General features: G+C 42.9%; 1 protein-coding gene across 16 annotated transcripts in view; it reads right to left on the reverse strand.

Annotated features, from left to right (window-relative positions):
- The window catches only part of GRIP1 (glutamate receptor interacting protein 1), a 919,857-nt gene that overhangs the window by 175,504 nt on the left and 728,846 nt on the right, over positions 1 to 15,507 (reverse strand). For all 16 annotated transcript variants that reach the window (XM_073555470.1, XM_073555465.1, XM_073555472.1 and 13 more), the window contains exons 6-7: positions 3,123 to 3,198; positions 1,395 to 1,540 (exon numbers count right to left, since the gene is read on the reverse strand). In XM_073555470.1, the coding sequence (XP_073411571.1) occupies positions 1,395 to 1,540; positions 3,123 to 3,198 (222 nt within the window). The remainder of the gene's footprint in view (positions 1 to 1,394; positions 1,541 to 3,122; positions 3,199 to 15,507) is intronic.

Raw genomic sequence — 15,507 nt, forward strand, 5'->3', positions numbered from 1 at the left:
CCATAAAATTAATAAAATGTCACACATGAGTTATGCTCCTTGGTGAAGTGGTGAAGGCCATTATCTTTATTACAAGGTTTCATTGACTTTTTATGAGATGAGCAGAAATTACAACTCCTAAAGCATCTTTCCTTTATATTAATGGTTACTGTAGGTGGGGGTGTTATGGTTTTATAGCACCACTTCATGAAAAAAACGTAAGTCACCAACATTTCAGTTTGTCAAAGGAGACGACCAGAAGAAAATAAAAAAAAAAGTCTCTTCAATCTATACTGAAAATTTCACTTCTGAGAATGGAGCTCGGCCTAAGGCTGGACACCTGTGAAATCCTACTGAAACCATGAGCCCTATAGGAATACCATGTTATCAGGATAGAAATCACATATTTTTAAATTATTATTTATTTATTTTTTAAGTGGATTAGGGGGTTATCAAGACTCTGAAAATTGATGTCCAATCCTGATCGGTGGGGGGTGACAAGATTTGGCTCTCCACTAATCTAATATTAATCATCAATCCCAAGGCTGGCTAATTAGTTTCATTGACATTTACTTATTTTGTAAGATCTCTGATAATGTCTGGCTAACAAGGCATTTATACTGCACCATTATCATGAATAAGCGTTCCTACGAATGCTTGACTACGATAATCGTGCAGCTTTTACAGGACGCTGATCACAGCAAAACACTTGTTCATTGGGTGAAATGATCTTTTGGTTTGATCATCACTCTCAGCAGTGCATGAACCTGTGTTAACCGAACTTATGCTTCCAAGAATACTGGCAGATTTTGTACACTGGTCATGGTCATCTGAAATGGGGGTGGCTTCTAAAACGACCACCGACTGTCAAACTAGATTTTGTCCGGCGGTTGTTTAATGGTGTGCATTGCGCAGTGTAAATGGATGATAAGGAGTGAACCTGACTAATTAAATCATGATTTGATTGTATCACACTCCACAATATTAGAATTGAGCAAAAAGATTTGCTGAACCCTGGTCCAATGGCCAATTATATCACGGCAGCCTACTAATCAAAATACATGCTAGGGATGCTGCAGGTAATAGGAGATTTGCAGGGCTCCAGTAAGGTAGCAAAGCACCACCAATGTGGTTGCTGAAACACCGTCATGGGAATCTTTTTGCTCAACTCTAGGGAATATGTAATGTCCGGGATTGGACAAGAGGGTCTGCTTTAAAAAACAGCATCGCATCAGTTCATTGGTTGATAAGCAGCATTGTGACTCCGCTCCATTAACTTTGACAAATATCAGCTGCAATACCAGACACATGGTAAGATGGCAGTAACATAACACAATTTTCACACATACATTAACATCTGCGAACTGCACACAGGGCATAAAGATCATTAAGTATATGATAGGACTCCTGCTTACCCATGACGGAGACTTCATATTCTACAAGTAAGGTCGCTTCTTGGCCGCACTGCTTAAGAATACTCATGGCTTCAGCGTGTGTCGTTCCATGTAGGCGAATTCCATCCACGCTCAGCAATCTGTCCCCAGGCTTGATTGTGCCCTCTCTAGAACAGGATGAAAAAAAACAATCCTTATTAATTTGATGTAATGTGGTTTAGAGATAATAGCCACTCACATAAAATGATTCATTTGCAGCGTTCATGACATCAGTCCTACTTGTCCACACTCTTAACATTTACCTTGACTGTTATCAAGCTCTAGGTCACCGAGGAATAGAAATTACTTTAATGTGAAAACCAGTGATGGGAAAATAAGTGCTGATTACTATCTAATGAAGAGCAAGTAAACCAGCGCTGCGCTCGGCTTTCATACACTATAGCACGTAAACTCCACTCAAAGGTCAAAGTTTTTCCATACGCTCCGGGAAATATGCTCAACCCAGAGCATTGTGATGCGTGCACTCCTTCCAGAGGAACTGTGCTATAGTTATGAGTTGCAGAGTTACGCCATGTCACATTTTTGGGGTGAAGACTCTCAGGCTGCAATGTATGAGCCACAGTCCATAAATATGCTAAATTACAAAGTACGGGATATTTGTGAAAATAGGTGAAATCTATCCAAGATACCACTTTAAGAGCTTCACGGTCTGAGGTTAAGGGTTGTAAAAGTTTAGTTTAAAGGCAATCGGTCATATGCCCAAACGCTAGTAACCTGCAGATATAGAGTTTATTTGCAGTTTCATAGTGTTTTAATGCTACTCAGTCACCTTACTGAAAGTGCGGCTACTGGGATAAAATGAACTTTATTCCTCCAGGGAGCCGCCAGCTTTCCATCACAGAGAGGTGCCCAGAGCAGCTACAGTCATCGCTCAGTACACAGTGAGGGATGGCTGTAAGCATGCCCCAGCACTTTGACAGCTCACTTTGTGCATCTATACAGAGCGAACTGTCACTCTTGCAGCCATTTCTTACATTGTTGATGGCGGTGACTAGAGCCGCTCTGTACACAGATCTATGACTGAAAGATGGCATCTTCTTCTATTAGCAATAAAGCTTATTTTCTCTGAATAGCCACACTCAGTAAGGCGGCCGGACATCACTAACGCTATTGATCTGCAGGTTAACCCTGTATCTCTAGGTTATTAGCATTTGGGGAGTATGATTTTTAGGTCTCTCTCGATAGGCTAATCGCTTGGTCTTTTCCCACTTGCATTGACTAATTATTTCTACAAACAGTCAGAATGACTGGGATATCTGATTAAGAAAGGAAACGTAGTAATTTTATAATTTACTGCATTACATAGAAATTTAGTAAAGCATTTTGCTCCTCGGATCCTTAGGGAGTGAACAGGCAACAGGCTTGTAGTTTAGATTTATTTTTTATTTCATCAGACTGCTTGTCTCTGAAATTTTGAATAATGTTAAGGATTGCCATCATAAGTCATCATATTATATTATGGCTAAGATTCCTCTGTCATTGTCAAATCCAGCTGTAATAGCTGATAACAGATAAAAGAGGTGAGGAATAAGCATCCTGTGCAAATCTTATTGTCGCTGCTGCTTTTAATACATAGTAAGGGCTTTTACATTAATTATGCTTGCTTATAGCATTTGATGCATAGCTTATCTGCTTGTGTGCCAGAGCAACCCAGATCCATCTGTATTGCCAGAGAAAGATGTATTGTACCTGTCAGCTGGTCCTCCAGGTCTAACGCAAGTTATTACAATAGGACGAGATTTATTTCTGTCCTCGTGTGCTCCTCCTGGAAACAAGAGACCAGAATACATTTATTGCTCAAAGCCTATACACATTCCACTCTCTGTGTAGCCTAAAGGACATTAGCCTCAGCCATTTCACGTGAAAATTATATTCAGGCCTTCCTGGCTTTCTAATAGAAAACATGACATTACTTTTAGAAGGTCTTTTACAAACATAAAAAAATGCTAAAGGTTAATAGAAAGAAATGAGAAAAAAAAAAAAGTTTCAACCTTTAAAGTCAGATAGGAAGTAGAGATTACAAAAACAAATAATACACACTTTCCCTGATAAAAGCAGAATAGATTGAGAATAAAATGAAATCTAGTTGTGGTCTACTTTTTACACTATATTGTGTATACTTGTCACCTTTAAATTTTAAAGTGCTGTGAAGTGTCTTGCCACTATATAGAGAAAAAATGTCAATATTATTATTATTACTGATTGGATTCCAATGTCTGTTATTTGCTTGCTCCATATTTCTCATTTTATTTCATATATTACACAAAGCACTTGTTGCCCTGCACCGTGCAGGAGTATCAGGGTAATGAAAACTAGTTACAGTGGGGAAGATATGTATTTGATACACTGCCGATTTTGCAAGTTTTCCCACCTACAAGGAATGGAGAGGTCTGTAATTTTTAAAGTAGGTACCCTTCAACTGTGAGAGACAGTATCTAAAAATAAAAAAAATATATAAAAACATAAAATCACATTGTATGATTATTACATAATTAATTTGCATTTTATTGCATGAAATATTTGATACAATAGAAAAACAGAACTTTGACCCACTCCTCCATACAGATCTTCTCCAGATCTTTCAGGTTTTGGGACTGTCGCTGGGCAACACTGAGTTTCAGGTCACTTAAAAGATTTTCTATTGGGTTCAGGTCTGTACTTGGGGTTGTACTCATCCTTCTTCCTCCTCCAACCATGGTGACTGGAGCTGATAACAAAAAGTTCTATTTTGGTCTCATCTGACCACATGAATTTCTCCCATGCTACCTCTAGATCATCCAGATGGTCACTGGCAAACTTCAAACAGGCCTGGACATGTGTTGGTGTGAGCAGGGGGACCTTCCGTGCCCTGCAAGATTTTAATCCATGATTGCTGTAGGGATTTCACTCGCTTAGGTGCAATGGGTGGCAATCAGGAGGCACGTTCCATGTAAAGTTCATAAACCAAAACAGCAGATCACCAAAAGAAGCAGCCTTCAGCTCAAGAGGAAAAAAATACATAAATGTCCATTCCTTCAGACTCAGTCCTGGAGCCTCAGCACACACAGGAGGCTTGTCCCTCCTCACATACAGCCCCCTGTTTCAGGAGCAGTCTACGTTATATGGGTATAGCCACACTCACGAACCCAGCAGCTGACTGGTCACATGACTGTGACATCACCACAGGTCCTTGCAAAACACTAGCAATATAGTAATGTTACTTAGGGCTTACATTACAGAGACAAGTCGTCTCTGAGACACATACCTCCCATCAACTATGCAACCCTTAGCCATGCCACATACCTCCCCCTCTGCCTAAAGCTGTGGGGCTTGACACTTTCACCTACTAGACAAGGGATTCTTGAGAGGGCATCGGCATTACCATGTAGCTTGCTGGCCCTATGCTCTACATGGAAGTTGAAGTCTTGTAGGGCTAAGAACCAGCGGGTGACCCTAGCATTCTTACTCTTTGTTTCCCTCATCCATCTGAGTGGGGCATGGTCGGATATTAACCTAAACTTCTGTCCCACTAGGTAGTACTGTAAGGTATCCACTGCCCATTTTATGACCAAACACTCCTTCTCTACAACTGAGTAATTTTTTTCACAAGAAGACAACTTCCTACTCAAGTAGAGAACAGGATGCTCCTCCCCACGTATCTCCTGGGAAAGGACTGCACCTACCCCGACATCTGAGACATCTGTCTGGAGGATAAATTCATGTTTAAAGTCCGGGGCCACCAGAACGGGTTGCTTACACAGAGCCCCTTTCATCTCTTGGAAGGCTGACTCTGCCTCTTCGGACCATCTGATCATTACTGACTTTGTCCCCTTTAGAAGATCAGTAAGAGGCGCAGCCATCATGGCAAAGTTTGGGATGAACCTTCTGTAATATCCCACGATCCCCAAGAAGATTTAACTTGCTTTTTGGACAGAGGTCTCGGCCATGTTTGAATTGCCTCCACTTTATTGATTTGGGGTTTGATCTCGCCACGGCCCACTACATATCCCAGGTACATGGCTTCCTCTTTGCACATGGCACACTTCTTTGGGTTTATCGTAAACCCCGCCTCCCTTACAGCATCAAACACGGCTTGGACCTTTTCCAGGTGAGACTGCCAGTCCGGGGTAAAGATGACAATATCATCCAGGTAAGCGGCAGCGTATAGCTTATGAGGCGCAAGAATTCTATCCATAGCCCTCTAGAAGGTCGCCGGAGCTCCCTGCAGGCCAAACGGCATCCGGACATACTGGAAGCACCCGTCTGGTGTAGAAAATGCAGTCTTCTCCTTGGATTCCTGTGCCATCGGGATCTGCCAATATCCCTTTGTCAAATCCAAGGTGGTTATGTACCTGGCAGGTCCAAGTCTCTCGATGAGCTCATCAACGCATGGCATGGGATATGCATCGAACTTAGAGGCCTCATTCAGCTTCCGGTAATCGTTGCAGAACCTCCATTCACCAACAGGTTTTGGGACCAGGACAATCAGGCTCGACCAGCCGCTCTTGGATTCCTCAATGACCCCGAGCTTCAACATACGCTGCACCTCCTTGGAGATTACTTCTCGACGGGCCTCAGGAATTCGATAAGGCTTCACTTTCACCGGCACATGTGGCTCGGTCAGAATTTTGTGCTCGACGACCTTCGTGCATCCCGGCAATTCTGGAAACAGGTCCCGGTTTCTCTGGAGTAACTCCCGGCACTGTTGTTTCTGGGCCTTCGATATCATTTCCACTATGGTAACCGCTCCAACCTCACCTTCAAGGTTGCCCAGTAAACACAGAGTTACCGCTGGCTCTCTATCTTGCCACGGCTTGAGGAGGTTGACATGGTAAACCTGGTATGGTTTCCGTCTTCCGGGTTGGTGAATTTTATAATTTACCTCACCAAGCTTCTCCACCACCTCATATGGCCCTTGCCACTTGGCTAAGAACTTACTCTCCACTGTCGGAATTAGCATGAGAACTCGGTCTCCCGGACTGAACTGCCTCACTCTTGCTGACCGGTTGTAGACCCTGGCCTGAGCCTCTTGTGCCTGGCGGAGATGTTCTTTAACAATGGGCATCACCTTCGCAATCCTCTGCTGCATCAGGGCCACATACTCAATGATGCTTCTGTGGGGCATGACTTCGGCTTCCCAGGTTTCCTTGGCTATATCTAGGAGACCTCGCGGATGTCGGCCATACAGAAGCTCGAAGGGCGAGAACCCTGTGGAAGCCTGGGGAGCTTCACGGATACAAAACAGTAGATACGGTAAGAGACAATCCCAGTCTCTACCGTCTTTCTCTATGGCTTTTCTTAGCATGCTCTTCAGTGTTATGTTAAATCTCTCAACAAGGCCATCTGACGGCGGATGGTACACTGAAGTCCTCAACTGAGAGATCTGCAGAACCTTGCACAACTCCCTCATCACTTTGCTCATGAAAGGTGTTCCCTGGTCTGTCAGGATCTCCTTCGGCAAACCTGTCCGGGAAAACACATAGACCAGCTCTTGGGCTATACTCTTCGCGGAGGAGTTTCTCTGGGGAATTGCCTCAGGATAGCGTGTGGCATAGTCCAGGATGACTAACATATACTGATGGCCCTGGGCTGATTTAACTAAGGGACCGACCAAGTCCATGGCAATTCTCTCAAATGGCACCACAATAATGGGTAATGGCACAAAGGGGATCCGGTAGTGAGATGTGGGGGCAGTTAACTGACATGTCGGGCAGGACCTACAATAGTTTCCTATCTCCCGGTGACATCCAGGCCAATAGAACCTCTGCACAACCCGTTCCTGTGCTTTTTCCACCCCCAGGTGTCCCCCCAAGATGTGTAAATGAGCCAAGTCCAACACTTTCCGTCTATAGGGGCCTGGTACTATTAACTGTTCTACCAACTCCTCCCTTATTTTCGTGACCCGGTATAACAACTCCCCACTCATCATAAAATAGGGAAACCTTGTGTCCGCTCCCGGCCTTTGTGCAACCCCATTAATGACGGTGACATTGTTGAAGGCTTCTCTCAATGTTGGGTCCCTATGTTGGGCAGTCCCAAAATTCTCACCGGCCACCCCTAACTCCGGAATGTCAAATACAGGGGACCCTTCCCCCTCATCCACCACAAGGACACACAAAGGAAACCCATCTACCTCTGATGGGGGCGATACCTTAGTAGGGTTTATTGGTTCCCTGCTCTTGCTAGCAATCATTAGAACCCTTACCCTACAGATCCCAAAACAGACAGAAATCCCGGCCTATAATTATAGGATGCAACAAGTCCCAAACGACGCCAACTTCATGGGACTCGGTGCCACGCGCCGTTTCAATGTTCACCCTGGCCATAGGGTAGTCTTTTGCATCGCCATGTATGCACCGTTCGCCAACCTTTTTACCCAGGAGTAGGTTGAGAGGAAAACTGGCCTGTACAAGGGTCATCAAGCTCCCGGAGTCTAGCAGCGCCATTACTGCTCGACCGTTCACCTTCACGGGACATGCTTGTGGCCCCTCATTAGGTGGAGAGTTCACACTGCAAGCTGGATATGCATAGTATGAACTACGGCGTCCCATGCTGCAGTCCATCTGCTCGGTGGTCTGGGAACAACGGGCAGCTATATGTCCTGGCTTGTGGCACTTCCTGCAAATAATATCACCCGTGGGGACCTTGGGCACCGCCTCCCCCACCCCTTTTGACCTGGGACACCCCACCCCTTTTTGGGACTCTGCCCCCTGTTGAGACCCCCAATACAGAATGGGCTGCTGCCCCAAGGAGCCTTCCATCCCCTGGTATCTCTCGACCAATCCGACCAGTTCATCGACATTCTGGGGATCACCCTGGGCAACCCAAGTCTGTAGAGGTCTCGGCAGGGAAGGCACAAACCATCTGTGCAGGGGAAGACGACTCTGGCTGCAGTCATTTCTGGACTAGGTGCAACAGGTCGAACATTTGGGAGTGCGGCAGTTTGTCCCGGTGATAGGCCCAGTGGTGAACTCGTTGTATCCTGATAGTCATTGTCACCCCCAAACTTGCGAGAATTTCCGCTTTTAGTTGTGGATACTCCTTGGCGTCTTGTACAGTCAAGTCATAGTACGTCTTCTGGGGCTCCCTCGTCAAGTATGGGGCCAGTACCTCTGCCCACTGCTCTGGCTGAAGTTTTTCTCTCTCAGCCACCCTCTCAAATACCGTCAGGAAGGCCTCAACATCATCCTCAGGGGTCATTTTTTGTAATGCGCGTCTTACTGCCTTCCCGACGTGGGTGGCATCAGCCAGACCTGGGGTTGGGGCGCTCGTCCTGCCTTCCTGGATGGCGGATGCCAGAACCTGCATCTGCTGCCATTGCTCCAGCTGGCTCTGCTGGAACTGCTGCCGTTGTTCCTGCTGGCTCTGCTGAAACTGCTGCCGTTGCTCCTGCTGGCTCTGCTGTAACAACAGCCTGTTGGTCTCCTGTTGCTGTGCCTGGGACTGGACCAGGTGTTTCAGCAGGTCCTCCATTATTCCAGGTAGTGCTTGCTGCCTCGCTCAAAACTTTACCCAGGACATGCAGTAACTGTCTCAAGTCTCTACTGGGAACGCTGCCCGCATTCTCTACTAATTGTAGGGATTTCACTCGCTTAGGGGCAACGGGTGGCAATCAGGAGGCACGTTACATGTAAAGTTCATAGGGTTTATTGCTTCATAAACCAAAACAGCAGATCACCAAAAGAAACAGCCCTCAGCTCAAGTGGAAAAAAAAACATAAATGTCCTTTCCTTCAGACTCAGTCCTGGAGCCTCAGCACGCACAGGAGGCTTGTCCCTCCTCACATACAGCCCCCTATTTCAGGAGCAGTCTATGTTATATGGGTATAGCAACACCCACAAACCCAGCAGCTGACTGGTCACATGACTGTGACCTCACCACAGGTCCTTGCAAAACACTAGCAATTTAGTAATGTTACTTAGGGCTTACATTACAGAGACAAGTCGTCTCTGAGACACATACCTCTCATCAACTATGCAACCCTTAGCTATGCCACACGGCATAGTGTGTTACATATGGTAATCTTTTTGACTGTGGTCCCAGCTCTCTTTGGGTCATTGACCAGGTCCTCATCCCATGTAGTTCTGGGCTAATTCCTGACCTTTCTCAGAATCATCCTTACCCCATGAGGCAAGCTCTTGTTTGGAGCCCCAGACCAAGGAAGATTGACAGTCGTCTTGTGTTTCTTCCATTTTCTAATAATTGTGCCAACAGTTGTTGCCTTCTCACCAAGCTGCTTTCCTATTCTCCTGTAGCCCATCCCAGCCTTGTGCAAGTTTACAATTTGGTCCCTGGTGTCCTTAGACAGCTCTTTGGTCTTGGCCATGGTGGAGAGGTTGGAGTGTGAGTGACTGGATATGTGTCTTTTATACAGGTAAAAAGTTCAAACAGGTGCAATTAATACAGGTAATGAGTACAGAGTAGGAGGGTTTCTTAAAGAACTAACAGCTCTGTAAGAGCCAGAATTTGTGATGGTTGGTATGTGACCAAATACTTATTTCATGTAATTTAATTATTTAAAAATCATACAATGTGATTTTCTGTTTTTTTTTTTTCCAGACTCTGTCTCTCACAGTTGACGTGTACCTATGAAAAAATTACAGACCTCGCCATTCTTTGTACATTGAAAAACTTGTAATATCGGCAGTGTATCAAATACTTATTTTCCCCACTGTATGTACTAATAATTTAAATACTTTCAAGCCTAAAAGTCCGCATTCACATTAGACTAAAGTCGGCTGAATTCACTGATGTCGCTGGGATAGGCAGACAGTCTGATAAGTATGGGGCCCTCCTGACAATCACCCTACAAATAATGTTGGAGAAGAGAAGAATTGGCACATTGAAATTCCTACGGCAGATCCTTTTGTTCACTGGGAGATGCTGATAAAGAGTCTTCCCTTCACACATGTAATTATAAACACATGTGTGGAGACACGGGGGTCAGCGGGTGCTCTAGTTCGCTAGCCGAGACAATAAGGATCAGGGCACAATCCAACCAAACGCCCGCTCTCTTTTTACTGTGGGCGTAATACTACTCAGACAACACAAGGTGAGAGTAAAACAGTGTGCAATCCTTTATTGAACAACAAAACAGGTAAATAACATGTAGAACAGTCTCAGCAAAATACCCAAGGTGGTGCAAAATTACAGAATCTCACCCTTCCGCTGACTCGTTGGGATAAGAGCAGCTGTGACTTCAGAGCTCCCAGGGCCAACTACCTCACCTGTGGCAAGCATAGAGTAGGTATCGACAAGCTTAGGAAGATGATAGTCCCTTGAGGTACAAGGCCAAGTGACTGGAGGTCCACATCCTGGCTTTCTCCAAATGTATCCACGGAGCTCAGGTGACTGGCTGGTCCAAATCCTGACTACCCCAAATGTATTTATGGTTCAGTTAAGGTCAATGGAGCAGATCTGTATTCTTTCAGCTGGGATTCGGTAGAATGTCAATCTGTGGCCCTCATGTTGGAGCCATGATATCTTGGCTGCTGTCTTGTAAAGAGTCTCTGGTTTTTTGGATGTTTAGGTGCATCTCACAAAATTAGAATATCATCAAAAAGTTAATTTATTTCAGTTCTTCAATGCAAAAAGTAAAACTCATATTATATAGAGTCATTATAAACAGAGTGATCTATTTCAAGTGTTTATTTCTGTTAATGTTGATGATTATGGCTTACAACCAATGAACACCCAAAAGTCATTATCTCAGTAAATTAGAATGCTTTATAACACTAGGTATTGGTACTTTTGGCAGTGTGGACAGGTGCCAAGTCCTGCTGGAGAATTAAATTTCCATCTCCAATAAGCTTGTCGACAGAGTGAAGCATGAAGTGCTCTCAAATTTCCTGGTAGACTGCTGCGCTGACTTTGGTCTTGATAAAACACAGTTCACCTACACCAGCAGATGACATGGCTCCCCAAGTCATCACTGATTGTGGAAAATTCACACTAGACCTTAAAAATCGAAGTCCCAGAGTCTGCAGGTAGAGTGGAGAGACAGACAATCCAAGCTGCTTGAGGTCTAGTGTGAAGTTGCCACAATCAGTGATGGTTTTGGGAGCTATGTCATCTGCTGGTGTAGGTACACTGTGTTTTATCAAGGCCAAAGTCAGCGCAGACGACTACCAGGAAATTTTGGAGCACATCATGCTTCCCTCTGCCGACAAGCTTTTTGGAGATGAAAATTTCATTCTCCAGCAGGAATTGGCACCTGTCCACACTGCCAAAAGTACAAATTCCTGGTTTAAAAACAACAGTATCACTGTGCTTGATTGGCGCACAAACTCGTCTGACCTTAACCCCATAGAGAATCTATGGGATATTGTCAAGAAGAAGATGAGACACCAGACCTAACAATGCAGACAAGCTGAAAGCTGCTCTCAAAGCAACCTGGGCTTCCATAACATCTCAGCAGTGCCGCAGAATGATCGCCTCCATGCCACGCCGCATTGATGTAGTAATTGATCCCAAAAGAGCCCCAACCAAGTATTGAGTGCATTTACTGAACATACATTTCTGTAGGCCAACATTTCGGATTTTAAAATCATTTTTTCAAGCTGGTGTTATAAAGTATTCTAATTTACTGAGACTTTTGGGTTTTCATTGACTGTAAGCCGTAATCATTAACATTAAAAGAAATCTTTTCATGGCCAAGCTTAAAAGCGACTTTTTGTCCTCTTGCCCCATCAAGCCCCAGGCCTACTACCGCTTCATTGATGATATTTTAATCTGGATGGAGTCTGAGCAACAGCTAAAGACATTCCACGAACAGTTTAATCAATTTCATCCCACCATCAATTTAACACTCAACTACTCCAGCACTGAGATTAACTTTTTGGACACCATCATTAAGCTAAAAAACAATGAAATAGAGACATCCCTGTATCAGAAGCCAATCGACCGTCCAACATACCTTAAATGGGACAGTTTCCATCCAAAACACATAAAGAACTCTATTATCTATAGCCAAGCCATCAGATACAATCGCATATGTTCCAACCCCATGGATAGAGACAAACACCTTGGTCGCCACAAAAAAATATTTTTGAATCAGGGCTACCATCCAAGAACAATTGAAAACCAAATTACAAGGGCCACCAGAAAGTCAAGGAATCACCTGCTACATTACAAAGCTAAAGAAGAAAATAACCGGGTGCCTCTAGTAGTCACAACCCAAATCTGGAGGTGCTAAGGGGAGCTGCACGGAAATTACAACCTTTACTACAAAAAGATGCCCGATTAAAATCCATTTTTCCAGACCCCCCACTACTGTGCTTTAGGCAGCCCCCAAATCTAAGAAGCATCATTGTCAGAAGCTCCCTGTCCTCTCCTACAGCTGGAGGAACCTTTCCTTGCAACCAGAAAAAATGTAAAACCTGTCCATCTATAATGACCACGGACAAGATAAAGATCCCCAATTAACATCAGGTACTTTCAGCTGCATTACATCTAATGTGGTGTACTTAATTATTTGCACTAAATGTCCAACTGGGGGTCTGTATGTGGGGGAGACAGGGCAAAAGCTTAGAACAAGGATGAATGCTCATCGTCACACAATGAGAAAAAAGAATGGATCTACCTGTGGCAAAACATTTTTGTATGATGGACCACGACATCAGGGATATGAAATTACTGGTATTGAAAGGTAACTTCACATCTCAGAGAGAGAGAAGAGTCTGTGAGTATAAATTTATGACGACCTTTGACACTCTCAATGCTGAAATGAATGTGTCGCATGGATTTATTTCTTTTTACATCAATTAAGGAATTTGCTCCTAAGACCTAGTGGGGGCATCACAACACATTAGGAGACCCCAATCAGAGGACAATAAAACATCCGGACTCCTTATCTATGAACTGGTCCAATATTTATGTTTTCTCCTTCTCCCACAATGATAGTTCTGCTTCGCGTCACTTGTCTTATCTATTGCATTTTTTTCTGTGCTGTGTTGTGCATAAATATGTGACTCTTCAGATTTTGTATTAGTCTATGCCTGATGAAGAGAACTGAGTAGTCTCGAAAGCTTGCAATGTGTTACCATCTTTTCAGTTAGCCATTAAAAGGTATCAACCACTGTATACTCTCTATTCTGAATATTTTTCTTCACTTGAAATAGATCACTCTGTTTCTAATGAGTCTAGATAATATATGAGTTTCACTTTTTGCATTGAAGAACTGTAATAACTTAACTTTATAATGATATTCTAATTTTGTGAGATGCAATTGTATATCTGTATGATGTTAAAGAGGCGCATATCCTCTTTTTATAACAGTCCTTCAAGCCAGCATCCAGAGGTAAAGGGGAAGAATGGTGACGAGATCAACTCGCATTATTTAATTTATTTGCATAGTTTTTCTTCCTCTGTTTTGCAAGTCAACAAACTAGTTGGCCTCGACAATGTGTAATCAACATATCAGCAAACATCATTCAATTATCCTGTGTCTCCATCATCCAAGATAACAGCACAATATGTTACAACAAATGTCAACTTGAAAGTCAATATTACAGGCTTATACAAACAAAAGTCTGTGTTTTCTTGACAAACCAAAGAATAAACACATAAATTCAAAAATCAACATATAAATAAGAGTCTATTCCTCTTGGCTTTCTGAAAATGGATATCTGGTTAATTAAGATAAAATGCTGTGTCATCACAACATGAATGAAAGAAAAACTCTTTATAAAAACATGCATGATGGGAAGATTCTTTATAAACACGTGTCAAGGGAAAACTCTATTCGCACATGTATAAAGGGAAGACTGTATATGCAGATTTATAAAGGGAAGACTCTATATGCACATGAATGAAGGGAAGACTCTTAATAAGCAAACGTATGAAGGGAAGACTTCATAAGCAGTTGTGTGAGTGTAAGATGATAAGCATATGTCTGAGGGCAAGAGTCTATATAAGCACGAGTATGAAGGGAAGACTCTTTATAAGCACATGTATGAAGGGAAGACTCTTTATAACCACATGTATGAAGGGAAGACTTTATAAGCACATGTATGAAGGGAAGACTCTTTATAAGCACATGTATGAAGGGAAGACTTTATAAGCACATGTATGAAGGGAAGACTCTTTATAAGCACATGTATGAAGGGAAGACTTTATAAGCACATGTATGAAGGGAAGACTTTATAAGCACATGTATGAAGGGAAGACTCTTTATAAGCACATGTATGAAGGGAAGACTTTATAGGCACATATATGGAGGGAAGACTCTCTATAAGCACATGTATGAAGGGAAGACTTTATAAGCACATGTATGAAGGGAAGACTTTATTAGCACATGTATGAAGGGAAGACTTTATAAGCACATGTATGAAGGGAAGATTCTTTATAAGCACATGTATGAAGGGAAGACTTTATAAGAACATGTATGAAGGGAAGACTCTTTATAAGCACAAAAATAATGGGATGACTAAGTACATGTGTGATGGTAAGACTCTGTCTAAACACATATATGAAGTGAAGTCTTTTTATTAGCATGTGTATGATGGGAAGATTCTTTATAAACACGTGTCAAGGGAAAACTCTATTCGCACATGTATAAAGGGAAGACTGTATATGCAGATTTATAAAGGGAAGACTCTATATGCACATGTATGAAGGGAAGACTCTATATGCACATGTATGAAGGGAAGACTCTTTATAAGCACATGTATGAATGGAAGACTCTTTTTAAGCACATGTATGAAGGGAAGACTTTATTAGCATGTATATATAAAGGGAAGACTCTTTCTAACCACATGTATGAAGGGAAGACTTTATAAGCACATGTATGAAGGGAAGACTTTATAAGCACATGTATGAAGGGAAGACTCTTTATAAGCACATGTATGAAGGGAAGACTTTATAAGCACATGTATGAAGGGAAGACTTTATTAGCACGTATATATAAAGGGAAGACTTTATAAGCACATGTATGAAGGGAAGACTCTTTATAAGCACATGTATGAAGGGAAGACTTTCTAAGCACATGTATGAAGGGAAGACTTTATAAGCACATGTATGAAGGGAAGACTTTATAAGAAAATGTATGAAGGGAAGACTCTTTCTAAGCACATGTATGAATGGAAGACTTTATAAG

Source organism: Dendrobates tinctorius, unplaced genomic scaffold, assembly GCF_039654945.1.
Source record: "Dendrobates tinctorius isolate UK_male_01 unplaced genomic scaffold, ASM3965494v1 ptg000224l, whole genome shotgun sequence".
NCBI lineage: Eukaryota > Metazoa > Chordata > Amphibia > Anura > Dendrobatidae > Dendrobates > Dendrobates tinctorius.